Below are 27476 nucleotides of genomic sequence, written 5' to 3' on the forward strand. Positions count from 1 at the left end.
TCTTTATTCGAAATTCTTTAACACACAAGATCCTAAAAGAATAATAAACCTATTGTGTCTGATGGAAAACAGGTATTTGAGTGTTTGATTCTAGTACAAAAAACATATGCGTTTCATTGTATACATCTTAGTTGCAGTAGAAAGGAGAGAGTTTCTATATCTTAGTTGTTCATTCAATTACTGGCTCATTTATTCGTTTTTACTGAGTGACCATGCATGCCGGGCCAGGCAGACTCCCAGGCACTGGGCTAACACAGTAAAGGTGGGTCTGCCCGCGTAGAGCTTACAGTATATGGGAAAGACAGTCTATTAAACAAGGGATAAGAGCGTCATCACAGGACACACTAGATACATTTGGAGCACAGAGCAGGGTAAGAGAACCATGTGAGGGTGGGGACAGGAAAACCATAAGGGTCACACAAGAGGCTGGAGGCAAAGCAAGGCCGATAGAAGCTGCCCCAAACTGCAATGAGCACGGGAAGGAAAGGGAGGGTCCAAGGGCTGGAGGTGCTTCTGCAGTCTAGTTGATGTCAGCGGGCATCACTGCCTGGCCTTTGGCGAAGGATGGAGAGGATGGTGAAGGTCAATAAAACCATGCTGGCTGCGCCTCCGATCATCAGGCCCAGGAGGCTGCCGTGCACCTGCACGGCCTGACATCGCTCCCCAGTGTAGAAGAAGGCGTGGCCAGAGACGCACCTGGGGAGACAGGACACAGGGGCGTGTGGGAACCACCTGAGCCCCAAGGGCTTCCTGACAACAAGACCAACACAGCAACAATGGCAGGGGACACTCAGCAGTTACACGCACCTGGCCTCGTTCAAAGTGCTTTACGCAAGTCAATTAATTTAATCCTGGAACAACCCTTTGAGGTGGTGGTTATTACCAGGCCATTCTCATCATCCTTATCTTTCAGAAAAGTTAGATAATTTGCTCAAGGCCATGCAGTTAGTAAGTGTCTCACTCTTGAAGTCTAATCTCTGAAGGTCTGTCTCCAGACCCTGTCCTCTTGGCTACCATATGCAAAGTTCAGGAGGAAGGTTTGGGACACTTAAAGAACGTGTTTCCTGACACACAGTAGTGATGGTTCAGCAAACTCCACCAACGGCTGCTGAAATTAGTGGGTGAGGGTTTGAGGAAAGGCAAGATGTCTGCATGGCCTCCGAGTGTCTCTCCCAAGACGTGTGTTAATTAAAGAGTGAGGAATGGTAACTTCTCAGGAGACAGGGCTGGCAGACACCCTCTTGGCCAGATGACAAGGTTAACATCACCGGTAATAACACATATTGACATCCGGTACCCCTCACATGACACACTGAGAAGGTCATATCACGTCTTGGTTCTTACCCAAAATGTACAACCTCAATATAATCATGAGAAGACATCAGATAAACTCAAATTGAGGAACAATTTGTAAAACAACTGATCAATGCTCTTCAAAAGTATCAAGATAATGAAAGACAAGACCAAGGACCAGCTCAGGATTGAAGGAGCTAAGGAGACATGAAAACTACATGGAACACGGGGTCCTGAATTGGATCCTGGAACAGAAAAAGTGTATTGGTGGAAAAACTGGGGAAATCTGGATAAGATGTATCGTTTAGTGAATACTATTTTTAATAGTATTTACCTTTGTTAATGCCCATTTCTTGCCTTTGCTAATGTACGGTGGTTATGTAATATGTTGACTTTAGGGTATGGGGAACTCTGCTGCATTTTTGAAGTGTATCTGTAAATCTAAAATTATTTCAAAATAAAAGTTTAAAAAAGAAAGAACATAGTGGAGATCAAAAAGAGCTGAGAAGAAATGTAGGTGTTTTGGGCCAAGCAGACCGGCTCCCACATCTGCTACTATTCTATCAAATGAAACTGATGCTTCTGTCATCACATACATCCTTTTAGGAAATATTTTATGCAAATAACAAACATTATAAAAAGAACTATTAAATATAGCAAACTGTGCTGACAGACAGACCTGGATGGCAAGTCTAAGCTCCAGCATTTACCATCTGGGTAATTTCAGACAAATTACTTACTTCTCTAAGCTTCAAATTTCTTATGCCCTAAACGGGGATAAGAAGGGCCTTTATGTCACAGGGTGGCTATGAGGAATAATTTAGATCATGAATGCATACTGCTCAGGGGAGCATGTGACACAGAGCAAGCAGCCCCCAAATATCAGATATTCTTCTTCTTCTTATTGAAAACATAAATATGATAATAGTACAATTGCACTAATGGACAATAGAAATAATAATTAATAACAATAATAACATTTGCAGTCAGGGAAGGTTTAAGCTTGGTCCTGAGTCCCTGTGGTGGAGCCTTGATGCTAAAAGCTCTGGGTCGGGACTTCCCTGGTGGTGCAGTGGATAAGACTCCCTGCTCCCATTGCAGGGGGCCCAGGTTTGGGCCCACATGCATGCCACTAGATCCCACATGCATGCCACTAAGAGTTCACATGCCATAACTAAGGAGTCTGAAAGCTTCAACTAAGGAGCCCATCTCCCACAACTAAGACCCGCTACAACCGAATAAATATTAAAAAAAAAAAAAAAAAAAGCTCTGGGTCATTTTTGAGCCCTGCAGTGGAGTTCAAAGTGCCAACAACATTCAAGATGCTGTTGACAATGTCCCAGAGGTAGCAAAGGGATACACGTGAAGAGACAGGAGATTTGGAACTCTTCTGCTCTGGCAGGACCCCTGCTCTGCCCTCTGATTCCAGGCACGGCATTGTGGAGTCAAGGACCGACACGGTTGACCATCTGATGGCATGGATGCCCTGACCCGAGAAACGTGCCTTTTAGCAGGGTAAGCAGACATAGGGCTCCCCTCTGCCGGCCTACACCTGCCGCCCCAGGCCACAGAGCCTACCTGCAGCTCGCCATCCCCTTCACGTTCACACAGATGCCTTCGTTTTGACAAGGGTTCGGGTCACATGGGTCTCTGAAGTACTGGGGCCAGTTGTGGTCCTCCATGGGGCCCGTGTTGTCCACCGACCGCTTCTGTCGGCTGCGATGCCCCTGGCCCAGGCTGCCCAGTAGGTCTTTTTCTAAGGAGGCCTTTCCCGAACCTTCTTCTGAAGCCGGCTGCTCCTGGCCTTGGAGAACGAGGCTTTGGGGGACCAGCCTGCTGTCTTCAATGTGAACTTCAGTCTGCTCAAGGTGAGTGATATCTTGAGGAAAGAGACAAAGGGTGGTGAGGAAGATATATGATTAAACCTGACAACAATTCACTTCCACTCCTGGAGGAAGCTCCCTGGGCTGCCTCCACCCCTCTTGGTCACCACCTTTAGTGACGTAGAAAAGCGGCTTTGAATCCAGCGGATTTTCATGATGCCAACTGTTTTATAGATGGATTATTTTTTATTGAAGTATAGTTGGCTTAAAATATTATATTCGTTTTAAGGTGTATAAATAGTCATTTGACATTTTTATAGATTACACGTCATACAAAGTTATTATAAAGTATTGACTATATTCCCTGTGCTGTACATTCCATCTTTGTAGCTTATTTCATACATAGTAGTTTGTACCTCTTAATCCCCTGCCCCTATTTTGTCCCTACCCCTACCCCTTTCCCCTCTGGTAACCACTAGTTTGTTCTCTGTATCTGTGAGTCTGTTTTGTTATAGTTGTTCATTTGCTTTGTTTTTCAGATTCCACATGTAAGTAAAAACATACAGTATTTGCCTTTATCTATCTCACGTATTTCACGAAGCATAACGCCCCTCAGGTCCATCCATGCTGTTGGACATGGCAAGATTTCATTCTTTTTTTGCCATGTTTATGTTTAAAGTAGTCCAATCACGATTTTATTTATTTAACTTGAGAAGAGAAGCATAAAGTGAGTATGAATAGACTGATTGAAACTAAATTGAAGTCAGCCAACTGTCACATCTGATAAGTTATACAAAAAGGTGACACTAAAATTTTAGTTTCTCCCCAGGACAGTTAAAATCGAGATGGGAGTCCTTCAATAAAAGAGCACAATGTGGTTCTCTTAGAGCACATCTTTTTTTTTTTTTTTTAACCTAGTCCCCCCCAAAGATCCCCACCTTCCATGAGATGCTTTAAAAAAATCCATGTAAAGTCAATAGAACACCCAGAACACAGGATTATTGATTCAGGAAAACCAGCAAAATACCTTCAAAGTCCACAAACAAGATAAGGTCGTCATTTTTAAGGTAACTCCTCCTTTTCAGCATTTGGTGGGAGATGATAGCACCCCAGCCCCAGTCGATGCTTCTAAAACAGGCACAGCTCTTGTCATAGGACCCCACGACAGACGGCCTGTCCCAGATGACGGAGCCATTCACTGCTGCAAAGTTACAGGTTACAGAAAATCACATTATCGCTTTACTTTTCACTTTCCATCTGTCTTTAATGAGTATAGAGAGCTTTTTTTTAATTGAAGTATGGTTGATTAACAATGTGTTAATTTCTGCTGTACGGCAAAGTGATTCAGTTATATGTATATATACATTTTTTTACTATTCTTTTCCATTATGGTTTATCATAGGATATTGAATATAGTTCTCTGTGCTGTACAGTAGGACCTTGTTGTTTACCCATAAGAGCTTTGTTAATCAGAAAAAATGTGTTGGAAAAATATCAGGTTATTTACTCTTTCCAGGAGAATTATGCTGGAGAGGGTGTGGAGAAAAGGGAACCCTCTTGCACTGTTGGTGGGAATGTAAATTGATACAGCCTCTATGGAGAACAGTATGGAGGTTCCTTAAAAAAACTAAAATAGAATTACCATATGATCCAGCAATCCCACTACTGGGCATATACCCTAAGAAAGCCATAATTCAAAAAGACATATGCACCCCAATGTTCATTGCAGCACTATTTACAATAGCCAGGTCATGGAAGCAACCTAAATGCCCATCGACAGACGAATGGGTAAAGAAGATGTGGTACATATATACAATGGACTATTACTCAGCCATAAAAAGGAACGAAATTGGGTCATTTGTTGAGATGTGGACGGATCTAGAGACTGTCATACAGAGTGAAGTAAGTCAGAAAGAGAAAAACAAATATCGTATATTAACGCATGTATGTGGAACCTAGAAAAATGGTACAGATGAACCGGTTTGCAGGGCACAAGTTGAGACACAGATGTAGAGAACAAACATATGGACACCAAGGGGGGAAAACCGCGGTGGGGTGGGGATGGTGGTGTGCTGAATTGGGCGATTGGGATTGACATGTATACACTGATGTATATAAAATTGACGACTGATAAGAACCTGCAGTACAAACAAACAAACAAACAAAACAACTTATACTAAACTTTCTTTGGGTTATTTGTATGGAAATATGTTAATATAAATGTTTCGGACATTACATGAAATTTCTAAAAATCTTGTATGTTCTGGTGCAGTAAGTCATAATTCTAGTTATTACTTTAAAATGTGTATCTCAGAAATAACTAAATTTCCTTGGCAATTGCATTATTATGAACTTTCGTCAAATCTTTAACCGTGGTCATTTTTAAGTCTTTTGTCATTTACAGACAGGTCTGGGTGTACTCTGATGCTTTTGCAAAAATGTTCCTATAAAAGGTTTTCATCTTCAAGGAATTCATGGAAAAGACTCTGACAAGTACAGGTTTCTGGTAACTGACTATACTGCCGAACTGAATGAATAAGCATTTTCAGAACTCTAATGGAAAACTGATGGATTCATAAAAGTGCTAACAAAAGATCAAGTTAAAAAAAATTAATTACATGGGACTGAGTGAATTGATGAGGATGATTATAATTTTTGTAACTTTCTGTTTGAATAATAAACCCCCCCAAAAAAACCCCTGAGAATTGGGAGGGGGGTGGAGCAGCGAACCACCCCTGTGAAGGGTCATTGCCCACTACTGAGTAACTTTTCAATGAAGGGGAAGAGAGAGCTATAGCTTCTTCCTTTTAAGGCTTAAGTCTCTTCTTTTGAAAAAAAAAAATAGTTTGCCCGTTCCTTTATTCATGCAAGTTTGTTTCATGGACCTACTGACAATGAGTAATATTCCAGGACTCAGTGCATTAGTTTTGCACAGAGCCTCACAAATTCTGAGTATTTGAAAATGATTAGCTGGATCTGTCTTCTCGGACTGAGCTCAGTGAGGCAGGGACTGGCTGGTTTGCTTGTACTCTAAGGGACTGGCACAGAGCTTGGCACCTTGCAAGCCCTTACTTAGATGCTTGATGGATGAATTCAGGAAAGAGAGAGAGATAAGATGACACTGAAAATTTTCACTTACATAGAAAACAAACTTCTGGTTACCAAAGCGGAAAGGGGGTGGGAGGGATAAATTAGGAGTTTGGGATCAGCAGATACAAACTACTGTATATAAAATAGATAAACAACAAAGTCCTATTGAATGGCACAAGGAACTGTATTCAATAGCCTGTAATAAACCATAATGGAAAAGAATATGAAAAAGAATAAATATGTATATCTGAATCACTTTGCTGTACAGCAGAAACTAACACAACATTGTAAATCAACTACACTTCAATGAAAGAAAAAAGAAACAAGGACATTTTAACTTAATGCTCCAACATGACATTGCTGTAGATGTGCCCAAGGAGGAAATGTGAGGGGAAAGTTAATCTCTCCTGTACAGATGAGAACTGTGTCTGTTGGCCCTTCCAGGTGGAGGGGCAGGTCTTCTAACCACCTACCTGTAGACGTCTGGGACTTGGAGGTAGTGAACACCATGCTGGAGGACATTCTCTTCCTGACATCGGGTTCCTGGTCGAGTATTGTCATTATCACCTGTCTGTTCTCCACTGGCCACTCCAGGACAGCATCATTCTCTCCACTACACAGATGAAAGGCAAGTCCCAAGTACCCAGAGCTCCTGGAGGTCGTTCTGCCATGAGGGTACAAAGTCAACCCCAAACCGTAGCCCTCTGAATTGTAGAATCGAGGGCTCTGAAGCTTGTCCCCTTTGACTGTGTTCTGCAGGACTTGAGAGAATTTCCGGACCGTCCAAACCCCTGCGGGGCATGGGGTTTCTGTCAAAGTGATGTCATCCAGGGAAATTCCCCCACTCAAGTTCTGGGGGTCACCCTTTGTGCCCTGGAAAATGTAGCGAAACTTCTTTTCCTCTCTTAGTGTAACATGGGCAATTTTCCAATTTTGGTCCAAATCTCCTGAGGACAGAGAATAAAATTGGTGACAACTGTGACTAACATTTTTGGAGCACTTGCTTGGAACCTCGTACTGTGGCAGGTGCTTTACATGAGCGATCTCATGTAATCTTCACAACAAACACAGGAGAGAACTGCTATAAACTTGTTAAGGAACTTTTCCAAAGTCACATATCTAGTATGGGAAAATCGCTAAAAAAGAAAAAAAAAAAAAGACACACTCTGATTTATCATAAAAGTCTTAATCATGAATTTGTTTTCCATTATTATTCCATTCTGCAGGTTCTGGGCTTTCCCCTGGGTTTGTTGGTATAAATGCACCCCACCCCCTTAATGTTAGCACTGAATGCACAAGTACTGGGCTGAACCGTATAAAACAGACCTTTGATAAGTTAAAGGTCAAACAATGGCAATTTCATATGTCCATATTTATAATCCTTGGTAACACAGCAAATTCTCAACTCTTAAAGGGCACCTAGCTGTCATCCCTCTATTTGATAAAGATGCTCTGTAAATTTCAGCCAGAAAAGTGAACCCCTCAAAACCATTATTTGTAGTATTTTCTACCCACAGAGTGACCTGGGTAGAGACAATTTGGGCCCCCGTTCTTCTGAGTAGCCTTTACTAAGGAAGCCTCCACCCTTCAAGAGCAGCAGCTTCTTCTAGAAGTACACAAAGAATGCTTCCTTTATCCCATTTTAATTGAGAAATTCTTTGTTGAATGGAAAACTAGAAAAACACGTCTCTCCTTTTCTATTTATGAACGAACCACCACCATAATCAAAGAATGTAAGTACTTAGCTTTTGTAACCCTGGATCTTGATTTTCAGTCAGATTACTCTCACAACCAACTAACTACCTTAGCATTTTAAGGTTTTCATGATCTTCTTATCGAAATACATAAAGTATCACTAAGGAATATATAAGTGATCTTAGTGAAGTTAATGTATACAAGTCACTTGCTTGCCACCAACTTCACAAGTGGGTTTCAAGTTACCTCAGTGTATTAAATAGTGGTATCGATCAGTTTGCTGAAACAGAGGCAGCTTCCCTTTTACCTTCCAATCTCCGCCTTTGAATCACCAATTTTCTCTATTCTGTCTTTCTCCAAAGCTCTAGTGAAAACTAGATTTTTATATTCTGATTGGCCTTCTTTTTTCTTTCCCTGATTGGCCTCTTTCAATAGTATATTTCAGGCTCACCTGAACCCGCAATTTCTGAACGGTTAAAACATCCATTGAGTGGTTAAAACATGCCAGGCATTATGCATTTCAAAGAGGCAGAAGGGAGGTGGAGGAAAGGAAGGAAGAGGAGACAGAGGGGGAGGAGGGTGAAAAGGGAGAGGGAGGGGAAGGAGGAGAAAAAGCACAATCCCAAATATGAAGCCCAATCAGTCCTTGCAGGATGCCTTTAAGTACCTTGAAAGGTCTTCACCTTGACCAGCTTGCGAACGTTGCCCGTACCGTCATCCCTCCTGACCCAGATGGTGAGTCTGTCTGAAGGGCTTCCTGTCATTTTATAGAAAAACTGCAGGCATTGCTGCTTCCTCTTTGGGTAAAGAATCCGAGACTCCAACAGGGCTGCCTCCTCTGCTATCCCCAAGCTGGTACTGAAGTACATGAAGTAGCCGGCACCTATGGAGAGAGGACCCTAAAGTCCCACCTCTGGCCACAAATACCCCAGGGTGCCCTCAGCCCAGGCAAAGTGAAACAGTGAGCAACAGCCATCAACCATGCAACAAAGGCTAGAACTCTTCTGGGGAAAATAAAAAGGTTGTTTGTCAGTAAATATTCTGTCTGTCTCCACGGACAGAATTGCTGGTCAAAGTCACAGCTCTCCACTGCCTCTTCTGATTGCCTTTGTTCCCAAGGTTGTGAAATGTACACCTCTGACTTAAGGAAATACAGACTTTAAGCAAAGTTGATGGAATCTAGTGTCTGTGAGATGAATTCCATTTTCTTCATTAACTTTGTTGTTTAGAGATTCAATCCAAGGAAAAGCGATGGCCTCCTAGCTATATAAGAAACTGTGGGATTCAAAGTTTTAGGAATTGAATTTTAAATATTCACAATGAGAAGGGTTCAGTTTCATCCTTTTGTAGCCTAATAACTGGGTGTACTATCCGTGGTAAAGAATCAACTTTACTGTGTCCTAAGAAGAGGCATTCAAGGCACATTAGGGACCAACTGAGGGTTTCTCCTGAATGTAAAGAAAGCCTTGGAGGAACACTAAGAAAGAGGGGAGAAAGGGTCTACATTTATGCCAGAGGCTGGGTTTGCCCAACTCATGTATCTCAAAATTCTCTCCCCTAAAACAAGCAGGTGGCTAAACAAATACATCACTTGGAAAACCAGCACACTTTTTCAAAGGCAAGGACAATGAACAATTCTTGCATATAAAGAAGTCATCTAGGGCTTCCCTGGTGGCGCAGTGGTTGAGAATCCACCTGCCAATGCAGGGGACACGGGTTCGAGCCCTGGTCCGGGAAGATCCCACATGCCGCGCAGCGACTGGGTCCATGAGCCCCAACTACGGAGCCTGCGCGCGTCTGGAGCCTGTGCTCCACAACAAGAGAGGCCGCGATAGTGAGAGGCCCGCGCACCGCGATGAAGAGTGGCCCCCGCTCGCCGCAACTAGAGAAAGCCCTCGTGCAGAAATGAAGACCCAACACAGCCATAAATAAATATAAAAATAAATAAATAAAAACGTTACCATTCTTTAAAAAAAAGAAGTCATCTAAACTTACTCCAATACTCAACCTCTTACCAAATGCTCCACTCAAAACATTTCATCAAGTAAAAATGAAGTGGGCATCTACAGTTCCAGGTACTTTGACAGTATGAGTCCTTGCCTCATCTTGCCTCACATATGGGGCATGAGCAAGGATGTTTAAATAAGCTTTCCACAAAGCTGAAAAATACCATATGTCTTTAATATATCATCAGGGTAAATTATATTTGCCGGTATGTTCTTCTCAATACTTTATCTTACTAGCCTTAGACTTTTGTGTCGTGAATTGCTGAGGGCTTGGGTTAGGGTAAACAAGAGCTCACAGGGCTAAGAAGGTCTCCTGGTTATCCTTGCTCAGGAATTCCACCAGTTGAGGTCAGAAGTATGAAGTGCAAGCCCAATAACTCAAGCTGAGGAGTCAGGAGACCTGAATTCTTGCCCTAGAGCTGCCAGTAACTGGGTATTCATTCATCCCTCTGGGATTCAAGTGGGAAGTGGCTTCTATCCTTCGAGCTCTTTGAGTGTATGCATCTACCTGAATAAGGCAGTGCTCTCTAGCAAAGGAAACCCCGTCCCATTATCTGCCTCCTGTGGAAGAAGCATAATGGCTGGTCAAGTTAACCTGAGAAAGCTTTTCTAGTTACCTCTCTGGGCTGTGGTCCTTTCCTTTCCTACTAAAATGCTAGAATATTCTTTCAGCAGATTCCTCTCACACGGAGATCACCTTTCTGTTTAGCTGGAACTTGCACATTAGCCTAGCAGCAAACCCACAGGAGAGATTAGATTAGAGGCTATGATGGAAATTTAAAGAGAACTTCAGGCGTAGATCACCGTTTGGACACTGGAGATTATATGTTTAATAATCTGATGTGTAACAGAGACTTTCGCCCTTTGCCAAGGCGCGAGGAAGAGTGGCAATCGTTGACAACCTCTGACATTCTCCCTGGTGGCCTGGCATCTGGGTGATAAGCTGGGTCTCTTCCGTGAAGGAACTCTTACCAACTCTCACACAGGCGTGGACTAAGGGACTTGATGATAGTCCAATCTTTAAAAGGCTATTATAATCTATAACCCTGCCTGCTTCCAAATAGGGTTGGTACAATTTCAATGACAAGCACATAATAAAAGGGTGTTAAGATAGAAATTGAAAAATAAATAGAACCTCTGGAAAGAAAGGGACGATGGGGGAAATAAGTAGGGAGTCAGGCTGCTGGTCTGCCTTGGAAGATTCTAGACGCATTATCTCTTTCCAAGCTCACTGTGAAGGATCAATAGCTTGATGGTCAGAGAGGCTTACAAAAAGCCAAAAGACTTAAACAGCAACAACAACAAAAACAACTTCCTGGGGTCACAATTAGCAAGTGGTGGAGCCAGATTTTAAACCCAGGTCTCTCCTGACTTTATGGCTTTTTCACTGCACAAACCATGTACAGGAACTGTCTGAAGCTGTTATCCAATATGACAGCTACCAAACGTATATGGTGACGGAGCACTTGAACTGTGGCCCGTCCAAACTGAGATTTGCTGTAAGGATAAAATATACACCAGATTTCAAATACCTACTGTAAAGAAGTGTGAAGTATCTCATTAATAGTTTTTATATTGATTGCACATTGAAATGTTAAGATTTTGGATCTATTGGGTTAAGTATATTACTAAAGAGAATTTCCCTCATTTCTTTTTTATGTGACTGTTAGAAAATTTTACATTACATATGTGGTGCGCACTGTAGTTCGGAGGACGCTGCTGTTAGAGACATTGCCCTAATTTACAAAGTCATATATATATATATTTGGCTGCACTGGGTCCTTGTTGCTGCTCGCAGGCTTTCTCTAGTTGTGGCGAGCGGGGGCTATTCTTTGTTACAGTGTGCAGGTTTCTCGTTGCAGTGGCCCCTCTTGTTGTGGAGCATGGGGTCTATGCAGGTGGGCTCAGTAGTTGTGGCTCATGGGCTCTAGAGCAAATGCTCAGTAGTTGTGGCACACGGGCTTAGCTGCTCTGCGGCATGTGGGATTTCTCCAGACCAGGGATCGAACCCGTGTCCCCTGCATTGGCAGGCTGATTCCTAACCACTGCACCACCAGGGAAGTCCTACAAAGTCATATATTTTTTAAAATTAAAAAAAAATTTTATTGAAGTATAGTTGATTTACAGTGTCGTTGTTAGTTTTAGGTATACAGCACAGAGATTCAGATAGATAGATAGATAGATAGATAGATAGATAGATAGATATAGATATTCCTTTTCAGACTCTTTTCCCTTATAGGTTATTACAAAATATTGAGTACAGTTTCCTGTGTTACACACACTCTATATAAACTAGATAACCAACAAGTACAAATTCATATCAACCATTATGTCTGTATCAGTTTTGTCATCACTTAAATGAACGTTTCTTTTGCATGCCCAGAACCTGGATGCTTTTTATTGTGTTAATAATAAAGATATGTCAGGCTTCCCTGGTGGCGCAGTGGTTGAGAGTCCGCCTGCCGATGCAGGGGACACGGGTTCGTGCCCCGGTCCGGGAAGATCCCACATGCCGTGGAGCGGCTGGGCCCATGAGCTATGGCCGCTGAGCCTGCACATCCGGAGCCTGTGCTCCGCAACGGGAGAGGCCACAACAGTGAGAGGCCCGCATACCGCAAAAATAATAATAATAAAGATATGAGAAATGGTTTTTGTCCTCACTCAGAGTTCCAGGTTTGATAACTAGCATTCCAGCTGAGGCCAAACATGCCAGCTGCCATTTCCCCTTGAACCTGGAGAACCTCCATAATGTACCCTCTTGCTGCCTTCACTGACCTGTGCATCGTCCCTCCAAGGTGTGATCCGCTTGTCCAGGCTGAGTGCTGTCCCCATGGACCCAGTCAGCAGTATCTCTGGTACTCTGAATCATCCCACAGATGTTTGCCTTCTCGAAATCACAGTGGTCCAAAAGGGTGTGAGTTGTGGCTGCAAATGATATTTTTGTCACCTGGTTAAAAATTTAAGGTCTCTCATGTCAAATGCCTAATGGCTAAGGCTACTAAGATGTCATTGTTCTGGCAGGATCATGAACCTTTCGTCGTCTTGATTTTTCTCAATTGTAAGTCCTGCCATCGTGCATTAGATAGCAGAACCTGCCAACACAGATGCAGCCCTACACACTTCACAGAGTCAAACTATAAAAAGGCTTACCATCATGCTTTTCTGTAAATGCCAACCATCGACTCCTTTAGATCAAGAATGAGGTACCTATTATGCTGGGCTTTGTTCTTAGTAGATCTTCTCTACATACATATTGAACAGGATTAAAGAATGTGTCTCTGAAGACCAATGGGGCCATTTTAGAAAACATCCCATCTCTGAGCATTAGAGGACTCCAGGAACCACTAACCTGGACAAAGAATTTAAGATACAAAATACTTTCAAGCCTATAACTATCTTGGGCTTTACATAAGGATGCTCCCTTCAAAGGGAAGCTGAAGACGTTGGACAATTCCAGCTCCTTACATTGGCCCAATAGTTTCACTTTACAGAACACAAACACATAATTGATTTTCATGACCATCTTGTGGGGTAGGTGTTACAATTTTTTCTAAGGATAGGGAAACTAATGTCCTTAATGAAATGGACAAATTAACAAAATTAACAAATTAACACAAAGGAAAATGTACAGGAGTCCCGTAAGGTCAGGGCGGTTACCCAGTCCTCAGAACCAGAGGTACTCACTGCAGTTGTACATTCTGTTCAGCCTCTCCAAATCGATACCACTGAAATCCAGGCGCTGCCCAATGATGGAGTTAAACTCAGGGATCTTGGCTGTGATGGTGGGGACACTAGCATTCTTGTTAAATGAGAGAGGCTCATAGTGCATCAAAGACTCGTAATCATAGGGTGTGTTGAGGTCTGTGATGAAGTTGTCATCGTAGGTGTTAAAGTTGTGCTGATAACCTGTCAAGGAGGGAATCCACAGGCCCTGATCAGTCATGTCATTTCCCCATCCTACCCTCTTTGACTAGATACTCAAGCAGAGACCAAAATAAGGGAGAGGGGGCAGAATAATGCATCTTTGATCTAAATATATATACATATTTAACATATTTTATAATTTGCACAATGTATATAAAATTAATATATATCAATGTTCACTAATAACATTGTAAAGTACTAATATATTATATAATAGTACATACAATTATTATAATGGATATTAAATAGAGAAAGCCTGTGGGCAGCAACAAAGACTCAACACGGCCAAAAATAAATAAATAAAATTAATAAATTTTTTAAAAAGTAAGAGGAAGCTGGTTTGAGTGGGAAAGAGTCATGAGCTGGGGCCACCTTGTCCAGGTCAGGAGAACTGATTCTGAGAATCTTTCCCTAACTCCTTGTTCAGTAAAATTGTGTGGTAGCTTGAAACTGGCATAGTAATTAAATAAATGGGTAAATACTCCCAAAGAGAAAAAAAATACATGTTATAATTAATAATAAATATATACATATTATTGAATATGTGCATAATATATACATATAATGTAATGTAAATATACAATGCATGTTATTAAATGTATATTTAAATCAAAGATTCATTTTTATACATATAAATAAATAAATAAATGTGTGTGTGTGTAAGTATGAGGATTTAAGAAAGAGAAGATAAGATATCGAAGTGGAGGCAGGTATTCCTCATGGTAGGAAAAGGAATTTTTGAACTCAGGAAAATATTCAGGATTGATCCATCTTGCTAACAGCCAAGTACTTCATCCACCAAGAGCTGTACCTGGCCAGCTCTCCAACAATTTAGGAAAAAGAAATCTAACGGGCGGAAGGAAAGTTTAGCACCTGGCGAGAAAGTGGCGTCCTGTCAATCAAGGCTCACACTCTCCTGTTCTAGAAATGGCCCCATGGTGAGAAAAACAGAATAGGAAGAAAACTGACTTTCCTTTCAAAATAGAAAATGAAAATATTTTAAATGAGATTAGCATAAGTAAGAGAATATGCCCTGCAATGTGAAATGCTGAAATGAGAAACCACCCAGATACTCTTTTAATCCAGCAGCCATCAGGAATTTACTGGTTCAGCTGCAATAATGGGAAGTTCACGGTTTTTAATTCCCTTCTTAGGAAGTGATAGAAAAACTGAATGAGAATACTCATAACTCTCCCAGTCAAAACTTCCCACCTTCATCATCTCTTTCTCCCTTTCTAGCTTCCCATCCAACTGTTTTTAATAATTAGAAGAAAATGTGACCAGCTTTCAAAGACATCAACTCAGGTACACTCAGGATTGGAGAAGTGTGGTACAGCCTGGCAGTGGTCCCCAGATGCTTTTGGAAAAGCCCATGAACCCCTTTGATCAGAACTTGTTTTAACTATAAAATGACAATACTGATGTTACATCCTCCCAACTCACAGGGGTTTTATGGGGACTTAATCCAAGAGGGATCGAAGCATTTTCAAAGTTGGTACAGAACTGCAAGAAGTAAATAACCCCAACAGGGAAGGAGGAGAGTCATTCCTTCCAGAGCATGTGGTCTTCAGATGGCCGTTAAGGGGGCAAAATTATAAAAAGCATTTAGGGGGTGTGAGGACTTGGGCGTGGGTCTGGGGTCTCCTGGTAACTCTCAGTGGTATCTTAAGCAAGGCACTTTCAACTCACTGGCTGCTTTCCTTAACTTGCAATAAAATCATCAGGTTAAAATAGATAGTTTTATTCTTTATTATCCAAGGATACTTATCAGAATGCTTTACCAAATAAATGTTTTTAATACATTTTAAAATTTAACTCAACACATTTTTGTCATGTCTACTATTTACTGAGAGCTGTGCTAGGTGGGTGGTGGTCCCTGGCAGTGACTAGGACAGGCACGGTCCTTCAGGGAACTCACAGCCGAGAGGCTGAAGAGGAAGTGATCTTGTAAACCAGAGCTCATGGGCAAAACTTTTGTGTAAAGGGTCAGATAGAAAATACTTTTGGCTTTGCAAGATGTATGGTCTCTGTCACAACTACTCAACTCTGCTGTTACAGCACAAAACCAGCCATAGGCAGTATGTAAACAAATGGGCACGGCTATGTTCCAATAAAGCTTTATTTACAAAAGCAAACAGATATGGCCCACAGACTGTAGTCTGTAGACCCCCTGCTAGACTTCAGAAGTGTTTTGCTTAATAAAAGAAAACAGATCCAGAAAACACAATTCTGACTTCAGAAACAGAGATGGATCTGGGGAGAGAACTATATGGCCAATAGAGTATCTTCCTAGGTTAAATAATAAGATTGCCATCAACTGAAGATGAGATGCAATAATGTCATAAATTACCCTGAGCAATAATACTGCCCTTGCTTATGATCTAAATTGGATTTGATGTCTCATTTGAGGAGAGTTCTCCAGTGATTGCAAGCAGTTTAGATATATGAAATTACACCTAATGAAAACACAGACAGGAGATGAGCAAACATGGTGAGTCATTTATGCTCAACCCAAAACTGAGCATGTCTGCAAATTATCCTTGTAAGTGTACAGGCTCCCTCTGAGAAAGGGGACCTCATATGGTCTAAAACGATCTTAAAAGCACCGAGCATTGTGTTCTTCAAGACTTAAAAATGCGAATGTTTTCTGCTTCCTCATGTCATTTTCAGCAGAGTTAAGTATATAAGAGAAAGTAAGAAATTCAGGCCTCTCGCAAATTCAGACGAAGTCTAACACTGCCCGGAGCCTCACAAGCAGAGATTCGGTCCTTTGACCTGCACTCTTCTGGCGTATCTACACAGACCCAGATATAAGGCAATTACCCCTGGGAGACAAAATATACTGTTTTTGATCTATTATTTCATACTTGGGTGAATACTGTCTAGAACTTCTCTAGATTGTATCGGGGGACAAATAAGAATATTACTTGGCCTCTAGCTCAGTGGTTGAATGGTAGGATGGGTGGGAGTATAGGTGTGGGTCCAATCCTGGTAACAGATTAGGCTTTTACAAACCACATGGTTTCCCCTCCTCCCACCAATACTCCACATTCATGAAATATCAGAATAGGAGGTGCCGGGAGGGACACAGATTGAGAAACCCCAGAGGTGATTTCGATAGGATTAGCCATCTGTACCCCTGCCTCCTGTGAGATCCACGGTTACAGCTGACTCCAAGACGAGCCAGTTCTAGCAGAAGTCTTTTGGAGACTGCTATTTAATTGTAAAGTATGGCCAGTTCTTCCAAGTCCCTAAAATTATTAGAGATGCACTGCAGTCTGTGAACTCATACGTTAAACTGGGATCTAAATGAAACAGATAATTACGAGGCAACGATTTGCTTCATGAAAACCATGTGTGGTCATAGTTAAGGCACTTGCAATACATTAAAGTTTCATTAAGCTATCACTGCCAAAAATGATGCTTTTCCACTTCCTGAACTAATTCCTAATCAAACACGAGGTGTTGGGACTTCCCTGGTGGTCCTGTGGTGGTTAAGATTTCACCTTCCAATGCAGGGGGTGCAGGTTTGATCCCTGGTCAGGGAGCTAAGATCCCCCATGCCTCATGGCCAAAAAAACCAAAACATAAAACAGAAGCAATATTGTAACAAATTCAATAAAGACTTTAAAATCGAAAGAATCTTTTTAAAAAAACTAGGTGTTTTCAGAAACACAGCATGGAATGTCCATTGGTAAACTGAGTTATAACATCTTCATCAGAATTTTTAGAATAACTGCATAATCATATGTGAAATAAAACTGTGTTATCCTTTATGGGTTGGGGGCAGAAGGAAAGAGGTGCTTAGAAAGGAGAAAGAAAAGACTTGTGCATTTTGATGAATCAGAAAGACTATTAGCTAGAATTAACACAATTGGGAGTGCAAATTCAGATGAAAGGTGGTTTTGGTTTTTGCTGTAGTTGTTTTGTTTTTAAGCACCTATTGTTGATTTGGTAAAGCACCAAAAAAAATTCTGGAGTATGTCTTCGGATTATCATACAGTCAACTAAACCTCATGTAGTTTTCTACACAAGATTTCACATGCAGAAAAAGGACCCTGACATCCTCAGGGACCTAATTCATTTTACTCACTAAGACAGGAGAATAGAATTTTAGATAGATTTTCAACAAAAACACTGAAACAAAGCAAGAGCTTTTGATGATCAGTTAAGCCTACATTTAGTTAACCACCATTCGCCTTTCCCTGAGACACTTATATGGGATCAGTTGTGATCAGATGAGCACAGCCTACAGCAGAGGCCATATTTTGTGTTCCTCCTGGAGAAATTGAAGCTCCCATTCATACATAGGTTTGGCCTGGTCATCCCAGGGTTGGGCTGAGCAAGTGATAAAGATAATAGCACCTTGGGTTCATACACACCTGGAAGAATTTCATCCCACCAGATCTTCACATAATCATCCCGGTCCGTCCTTGACTGCTCATGGTAGAACCCCAGAGCATGCAGGATCTCATGTTCAATGATAGCCTTATAGTCGCATCCCTGGCCAATGGAAAGGTTCTGTCCTACGTGTCGGTCGCCAACCTCAGACCAGCACCTTTAAAGAGAAGAAAGAAATTTTCTTCTAGAGAATTCTTAAGCAGCTGTAATTCATAGGATTCCAAAACACAAATTAGGTTAGGTTTGAAGAAATTTAGTTTTGATTTCAAAAAGAAACTACTGATACCATTCTCATCAACATAGGGCACTGGTGAAAAAAGCAACATTCCCTGGAGAGAATATTATGCAGGCTTTAAAAGTGATAGGCCATTATAAAAGTACGCCTACATACTCAGAGGCAAATCAATCCTAATAATGCATCAGGTAAAAAGAAGTAAAAATTGGCATTTTTCTTCACCTTCACAAACCCATGGGGCATTCCAAAGAACAACACTATTGCTTCTATACCACAAAGCTGTCTGAGCAGTGGCTGTGGTTGATTTATGTCTTCTCCTTTACATTTTCATGACTTTTCAAATTTCCTATAATGAGCAGGCATATATTTTATGATCATAAAAAAGAACCTCATTAAAAATGCAAGTTAATCAAGTTCATTTCTTGGGGTATTACCCAATCTGCAGCATTATGACAACACACAGCAGGTGGCTTAACTTATGACTGAAGGGCTCCAGGCAAGAAGGACCCATAAATTCCCTCAGAAAATAGTGGACTCAGGACCTGCTAGCAGATACTCTAAATTCCTCGTGTGCAGCCTCTTTCCCTCTTTTTCCCAATTATTTTTGTCTTTTCTCGTACATCTGACTTTCCACCTCAACAAGGATCTATACCTTAACCAACGCTCAACAGAATAAGAGATCTGACAATAGTTTAAATGCTACCAGTGAATTGTGAGTTCCTTGGTGACAATCACATTAAATTACCTGCCACTGTTTTCCAAAGACTGCTAACATCATATAAGTTCAAATGCTAATAGGCTTGATTTCTACTCAAAGATAGACCTTAGTTATTTTCTAACAACTTTATTAAGGTATAATTGACATACCATAAAATTCACCAATCTTAAGTGTACAATTCAATGATCTTTAGTTAATGTACTGAGTTGTGCAAACATCACCATTATCACCTTGCCTGACGGTAGCATTTTATTACCAATTCAGAGTTAACTCTGCAAAATATCCACAATCCAGAGGGAGCATTTATTATTTATCTTTTTTTTAACATCCCTCCCCAAAGGAAAGGTGTAAGTTGCAAAATACGGTAACTCCACCACTCTGTAAATCTTTGACCTTGTCCTTCTGAAAGAGCCCAGTTAACCTCCAGCTTCAGAGGACCAGGATCCTGAAGGGTTTGGGGCGCTTTGGGCCAGCCCCTTTCCTGGACCCTCTTCCTCCCTTTTCCTCTCCCCTAACTTAAGTGTAATAGAGACATCTCCCGACCACAGGCAATGAGTCCCCCGAATTCGGGTTTTCTCTCTCTTTCCACCTCCCATTTGCCCTTCCCTTTCCTCTACCTCTCCATCCTTCTCCTTTCTTCATCTCTCTGCCACTCAGCTTGGCTCTGCCTGAATCTTCGCTTCACACTATGTCCTGCTTCTGCGGTCACCATAGCATACTAGACCTATTCACTTGTTATTACTCCACCACCCCTACTGGCCAAGCTTACACCTTTCGAGGTCTAAGACTCTTCTCGAGGAGCTAAAGCATGTGCTAACTTCCTTCTTTACGTCTGTTACCCATCCATGATTAACAAAATCCCCACCTTCAGAACTAGACAACGAAATCCAGGCAACACCTAGAGGCCATGTTGGGAACTGCAGTGTGAAGAGATACCTACAGAGTCACGGCAGATGGTGGCTTTGCTTCGCAACTTCATCTAGCTCAGACTGGTTGATATACGCACCGCTGAAGACAAATGTCTTCTTTCTTGATATACCATTTATTTCTTCTTAGAAATAAGTAACTCTGAAAAGCAAATCTACATCTAGAACTTTTCAAAGAGGTCCAGCCATCAGAGTACTATACTTTAAAACAGAGCCATTAAAAGGATGCATTTTATACTTTAATAAACCTGACAAAAAAAAAAAAAAAGGGGCTTCCGTGGTGGCGCAGTGGTTGGGAGTCCGACTGCCGATGCAGGGAACGCGGGTTCGTGCCCCGGTCCGGGAGGATCCCACATGCCGTGGAGCGGCTGAGCCCGTGAGCCACGGCCGCTGAGCCTGCGTGTCCGAAGCCTGTGCTCCGCAGCGGGAGAGGCCACAACAGTGAGAGGCCCGAGTACCAGAAAAAAAAAAGGACTGTAATTTAAAGCATAACCTCAACCCAGGAAAAGAACTGAGATGAGTCTCCCTGGTTCCCCGAGGTTTCCAAACAATTCATTCTCTACAGAGCTCATTAAAAATGTGATGCCACTTTAAAAAATTCACAGTGAAAGATTTGAGTTTGCTTTTAGTTTCTTTCCAATTTCTTCTTTTAGCCTTTGAAAGAGATGTGTCACTTTTTATAATCAAAGGACATGTGATTTTCACACTCTGTAAAATTTCATACTAACCCATCAAACTGCTGAAAGATGATGTACGAGCTCTCTCCTTCATAGGGCTTGAAATCCACACAGGACTTGAGGCGGAACATTTCAAAGGCATAGAGAATAGCTCCTTTGGCATTCAGTGCTGCAGAAATCAATAAAAATATCAATGAGCCTTAGCTAGCTCTTGGATAATATATATAACCTATGAACATAGAAAATCACGCCACCACATGAAATCCACTGGGGGCCATGACAGATTTTTTTTTTATAGTAAATAGATCCCTTGAAAACTAAAACTGACACATTATTTGTGGATATAAACACTAAGTGCATATGTTAAATACATAATGTATATGTATCTACAAAATAAGAATACACTTACGTATGTGTGGCTGAACAAAATCATAACTTCCCCACTTTCTCCCTTTCATTATCCCCCATTTGAGCAGAAGTTCTGAGCACCTTCCCTCAGGAGAGCCGCACGGCAGAGCACAAGACAGAAGTGATTCAAGCCACTTCTGTCTTCTGGATAAAGTACTTTGGAGAGCATTGGGAAAGGGATTCCTTCCCCCAATCTAAAAAGTCACCACTCTTGCTAGAGGAAGAGAGCAGAGCTTACAGAGGTTTATGGCTCCTGAAAGCATAAGAAGTATGTGTAATATTTATGCTGCTTCCCTGTAGGACCCCCAATAGATGGCAAGCCTAGATAGGCAGCTCTGCAGGCAGCCTTAGAAAAGAGTTCTGTAACCCAAGTTTGGAACCAAAGCAGCAGAAGCCTTAGGGACCTATAGATGCCTATTAGTAACCTTTGTGGATCAATGACCAAAGATCAAATATCATTCCTTTTGCCTAATCTGCACGTGTACATACCTTGGTATTGCATAAGACAAGGATGGGTGGGGGAGAAAGATACTCCAAAGGAAAGGAGATTGTTTCTTACCGTGTGTGTGTGTGTGTGTGTGTGTGTGTGTGTGTGTGTGTGTGGTTTTTAATCCCGTCAACTTGTTGGAGGTAGGTCTCTAAGTTACAACTTAAGCTAAGTTCTATAAAATTAAATTACATTCTTGCACATTTGATTTTCAGCATTCTCTCAAAGAGTTTCTAATTCTCGGCACTTTACCACATACTTATCTCATATTTTTAAAATTAATGTTTCTTAAATCATGTCCCAGTAAATAGGGATGCTCCTTGAATTTCCAAGTGCCCTGTCAAACACTGGGGAAAAACAACTCAGCTCAATTTTCCATAAAATAACTGAGAAAAACAGCACTTGTTACTACGTAGCTTTTCTCCAGAAAAGGCATGGGAGGCAGCACTGATAAAAAGTGATGGAAAATTCTTGAAACATAATCTATGTCTCCTGACAAGGGGAGCAGCACAGCAGCTCATTAAGACTGAGCAACATTGTCCTAGCTTCCCCTCTCCTCTTGCCCATCCACAGAGGATGGGCCTCCCAGACAGGCACTGCATCATGGTGGCTGCTGAGCTGTCAGTCAGGGGCTTGATGTCGGCCAGTGTCCACGCGTGGCTTCTAATATTTATTTATTTCCACCAATTACTATTTTCAACAATGAACAAAATGCAACTGATTTCAGTCCTTTATATTAAGAGAGAGAAAAGAATAGAAAATTTTAATACAGAGGAACAAGGACAATGAAATATAGTCTTTTCTATTTCTCAAAAGGGTGACATGTTTGTCTTGCAACAGAAAGGGAAGAAATCAATATATTGAAACTAGTATCCTGGTACCATATTTAGATTCAACCTAAACAAACTGTTATTGCAAGTGCACATTTTTCATTGCTATGATGTCAAATTATATTTAATTTTTGTTCTTTGTGTTGCTCTTGGTCTGATTAACATGTTAGTGTGTTCTGCATTTTAAAAATCATTATTTGATACTCTGTATCTCAGACTGGTTAAGCAGCATGGGTTCAGATGTAATGTCATGCCTCTCATACCGTGCGGTAAAGAACTGTCAGAGCTTAGAAACCCTTTTATACGTTGGTAGTTACCCCAAGTCTGAAGCTGATGATCAGGAGGAGAGGTGAGACAGAAGAATTCAACTCAAAACTCGTAATGAAGAACAATTAATATTACCCAGATTGTCGGCCAGGATGTAAGGGATGGGGAACTTCCACCTGGCGCTGGGGTCTCTCAGGCCATTTCTGGAATTCTGCAGAAATAAAGGCAAAGGTGACTGGACAGTTGGTCTCCTTGGCTTCCCCCTTCTCTAAACTCTCACACCACTAACAATCTGTCACACAATTCAAACAGTTTAGTCAACTTATCTTCTGATTATATTGTAAAATCAATAGAAGTTCATTACAGACATTTTAGAAAATTCCAGAGAAATTTTTGAGAACCAAATAAAGGTGACCTACAATTCCTCAAAACTGAAATAGCCACTTTCAATATGGTGGTGGATTTCCTTCTCTCTCATGCTTCACTTATTAGGAAAATTGGATGGACAAGCAATTTAACAATTATAGACTGTCTTGTACTGTTCGCTAATGTTTTTGTCTGTTTTTGTTTACCAGCAACCACAGTGGAAGTCTTTGTGGGTACAGATTATAGATGAGATTTTTTCATCTCAGTGGCTGGACACAGAGCAGAAGCTCACCATCCTATGACACAGCCAGTCCTGGGGGGAATGTTATTGTGTTCCTAGCAGGTACTCACCTGTAGAAAAATGTCCCCCTGAAAGAGGTCCAAGCCTGCCGCTAGACATGGATTTTAAAAAAAGAAATATTTGAATGAGAATTACTAAAAGGGATCTCTCAAAATAAAATGAATCTTTTCTATTGTAAGTCTTTAGTTGTTAATCTTTATGTGGTGAAACGCTTTTGAAACAATGCAAAAGTTTCTTCTAATTGAACAAATGTAAATAGTCAATAAATATCAGATATTGTCACATTCTCTATTGTCATTTTTGGAACAAGAAACCTAGAGGGCATTATGCTTAGTGAAATAAGTCAGACAGAGAAAGACAAGTACTCTATGCTATCACTTATATGTGGAATCTAAAATATAAAACAAACAAGTGAATATAACAAAACAGAAATAGATATAGAGAACAAACTAGTGGTTACCAGTGGCAATAGGGAAGGGGGTTGGGAAGGGCAAGATAGGGGTAGAAGATTAAGAGGTACAAACTACTATGTATAAAATAAATAAACTACTAGGATATATTATACAGCACAGAGAATATAGTCAATATTTTATAATGACTGTAAATGGAGTATACCTTTGAAGATATTGAATCACTCTGTTGTACACCTGAAACTAATATTATGGTGTAAATCAACTATACTTCAATTAAAAAAAAGAAAAGAAATCTTGTCCAAGAATCTTAAAAGTAAGAGACAAGTTAGAAGGAATCTTTTTGGTCATTGACTTCATTGACTTCAAAACTCTTACACTTTGGGGGTTGAAATGGGACTTCCTGAGACAGGAAATGAGGTACCAGGTGGTCAGCAGCTGAGTGAGCTATAGTTTCCCACTTCCCGTCCAGGGTCCTTTCTGCTATTGTACTATCCTTCTTCCCCACCCTAGCTAAATGTGTTGATTTTGCTCTTCCCCATGAAAAAACAATGGTGTCCTCCAAAGCCAAGCTCAGGGTGCTGCCCTGATAATAAAGAAGACCTGGCAAGTATGGGTAGATCCATTCAAAACCATGGCTCCAAACATCTGCTGTCAGGACCTTAGCAGAATATACTTTCTCCCTGATGGCATTGGTAAGATCCTTAAAAGGGACGATCCTGGTGGGAAAACTAAGGGCATTTAAAAGAATGTCACTTCTTATTACAGCCCTAAAGTTTGACAAGCATCCTTCCCTTGAAAACACAGACTACTTCAGACAGAATCATCAGATCATACTTCATTCTGAGAACAGCCCCTGATTTACAGCTGGAAAATCACACTAGAGGATAATCACCACAACTTCACATGGAATCAGTGGTCTCATTTGGCAAAGCTTACAGCTCATTCAGGAGCTGGGTTCAGGCTCTGTAATGACACCGTGGAGGTGTTATTATGATGAGGCTTCCTGGTTGTGCTTGTTAATGACTAACTAAGGCTGTCCCTGAATCACTCCCTCCCTCATGCCCATATTTCCTAGATTTACTTAACCTCAGGACCATAACCTAGTCATATAACAGCACAATTAAACAACAACAAACAGCAGTGATGCCACTGCCTCAGAGGCAGCAGGACCCAGGTTTTGAATTGCCTTTTCAGTAGGGCTACTATGGGCTGGTCCATCCATACTCTTGCCTAGGCCGGTCCTGGGCAAAATTATGCATTTCTTGACCCCTGGCCTGGATGAGGGAAGGGCTCTTCCAGAGCAATGTGAAGAAGCCTACTGGGACCTTGGCCCCAAGGGCTGGTCAGCATGGATGGGGTCACAGAGGAGTGAGAGAGTGCAGTAGGAGAATTTCACCAAGAAGTACAGATCCATTGAAAGCAAGCCCCAGCCTGTTCACTACCCAGTTTGTTCATGAAACATATACTTATTAAGTGCTTAATGTGTCCTATGCCTTGTTCTAGATGCTGGGGATATAGTGGAGAACAAAACAAAGTACTCGGGGAGATGACATTCTTGATTGGAGAGGAAGGGGATACAAATAAATAAATAAATGTAAAGTATGGCTGATGGTGAAAAGCATAATTGAAAAAAAAACCCCGTAAAACAGAGTAAGAAGGAAAAGAGTGCTGAGGTGAAGGAGGGTTGATATTCATAAATGGTGGTCAGGGAAGGCCTGCCTGAGGAGGTGGCATTTACGCAGAAATCTAGTGGAGTGGGGAGTGAAGGAAGGGAATTGAAGGCAGGGGCAACAGCAAATAGAAACATCCTGGGGCAGGAAAGCCTTGATGGTTTAGAGCAGCCTTAATAGGGGGGAAATAAATCTAATCTCATTGGTGTTGAATCCTCTGGGGGATTCTGATGCTAAAGTTTGAGAAGCACTGCTCTAAAACCTCAAGGCTTTCCTGCCTCAGGACCTTTAAGATACAGCAGATCCTCTGAATTACAGACACCTTGACTGCCTGACTTTAAAGAGAGAGGGCTTGATGCCTGGCTCTGAAGTCTTGAGACCCATGCACCCATTTACTTTCCTAAGTGATTTCTACTTTACCCCTGCAATCATTCTCAAGGTTTTCCAACTAAATATCACCTAGACTGGCTTCCCTGTAAATGGGACAAAGCCAGAGGAATTTACCCCTAAGGTATGGGATTTTTTAGTTTTACATTCTTCATATAGGACTGAGCTATTAAGCTATGAGTCACAAGACCTGGAGGTGAGCTCTACCACTGCCATCTGTGGTCTTGGGTGAGTCAACTTGACCCAAAGGAGCCTCCTGTTCCTTCCTGCAAAATGAAAATAGCACTCACCCCATTACAGATTTTTTTTTTTTTTTTTTTTTTTTTTGCGGTACGCGGGCCTCTCACTGCTGTGGCCTCTCCCGCTGTGGAGCACAGGCTCCGGATGCACAGGCTCAGCAGCCATGGCTCACAGGCCCAGCCGCTCTGCGGCATGTGGGATCTTCCCGGACCGGGGCACGAACCCGCGTCCCCTGCATCGGCAGGTGGACTCTCAACCACTGCGCCACCAGGGAAGCCCCCCATTACAGAATCTGACAAATAAATATGCAATTGGATATGAAAGCTTTTGTAAACTATAAGGTACTTATGATCAGAAATATGGAACCTCTGTTTCCCACCAATTCTAACCAAAGATACCCAGAATGTCGCAGCTTCTCCCCCATTTTAGAGACAGGACGAGAGAGAAAAGAGAGATGATTACTTGGCATCTCTCTCCTCTCAGTAATGGATGAGACCAATGGATTTCTTCAAGGAATGTTTTTGTGGACAAGATGTCGAAACAGAGACACTTCACACTCCTCTCCAAGTCCCAAGCAAACAGTTGTTAGTGAATATGATGGGCCAGTAAAGGGACTGGGGTTTTTTCCCCACTAAATATAACCAAAGGCATATTCCTTACATTTTTCTTTAGCAAGCAAAATAATCATCCATTTTCCCTTCTTTTTTCTTTTTTCAAAATGAAAACTGGAAGAATAAATTGTTTACCAACAAAAATCTTGTTATATATTTCTAGATCCGCTGAGCACTCACTAGTTCTAGAAAATTTGGTCTAACCATTATTCTCCTTCCACATTTCCATTTTCAGAAACTCTGCAAATTCTAATGAGGCACGAATGAAGAGTTCTCTCCTACAATTACCCAATACCATACTACGAAGGTTAAGAGGTTTTCAGCAATCCTATCACAGGATTTTAAATTATTTAAAGGCATTAATGATGGCAGAAATTGCACCCACCTAAATTGATTTCTGAAATAGCCTTCTGTTCATCAAACTCTCCATCATGTACTGTTAAAAGTGGGGGAAAATATTGTTACCAGTATTGCTGAACAAAAGAGAGAAAGTTCAGAAAACACTCTATACATTTCAATTAGTTCTTACCATTTCCTTTAGAAAGATGCTTAATCTGAAAAGAAATAAAGATACAGTAAATGGATAACATACACTACAATGAATATTTCTAAATACCATGAAGAACAGAACCTACTTACCGATACAGCTGCTATGTGGGCAAAAAACAAGATGAAAGAGAGAATGCAAGCAGATCTCGTCCAAATCAT

At 41.3% G+C, this 27476-nt stretch overlaps 1 protein-coding gene across 1 annotated transcript; it reads right to left on the reverse strand.

The window, feature by feature from the left end:
- On the reverse strand, positions 1–27476 carry MEP1A (meprin A subunit alpha). The gene is made up of 14 exons (XM_060021703.1): positions 27408–27476; positions 27298–27322; positions 27154–27204; positions 23498–23538; positions 22916–22991; positions 20840–20957; positions 18214–18389; positions 13592–13813; positions 12683–12832; positions 8569–8784; positions 6680–7153; positions 4144–4317; positions 2872–3172; positions 1–696 (listed from the first exon to the last, which is right to left on the reverse strand). The coding sequence occupies exons 1-14, from the start codon at positions 27474–27476 to the stop codon at positions 531–533; spliced, it is 2259 nt and encodes a 752-aa protein (XP_059877686.1). The 3' UTR covers positions 1–530.

The sequence above is a fragment of the Delphinus delphis genome, chromosome 10 (assembly GCF_949987515.2).
Source record: "Delphinus delphis chromosome 10, mDelDel1.2, whole genome shotgun sequence".
Taxonomy (NCBI): Eukaryota; Metazoa; Chordata; class Mammalia; order Artiodactyla; family Delphinidae; genus Delphinus; species Delphinus delphis.

Bases quoted from the DNA above. Each gene is read 5' to 3' on its own strand.
- MEP1A (XM_060021703.1), bottom strand. From the start codon at position 27,476: ATGATTTGGACGAGATCTGCTTGCATTCTCTCTTTCATCTTGTTTTTT. The intron at 23,539-27,153 runs GTGGGTGCAATT...ATCCATGTCTAG, and splicing joins TATTTCAGAAATCAATTTAG to CGGCAGGCTTGGACCTCTTT. The intron at 3,173-4,143 runs GTATTTTGCTGG...TCTTTCCTCAAG, and splicing joins CTTGTTTGTGGACTTTGAAG to ATATCACTCACCTTGAGCAG.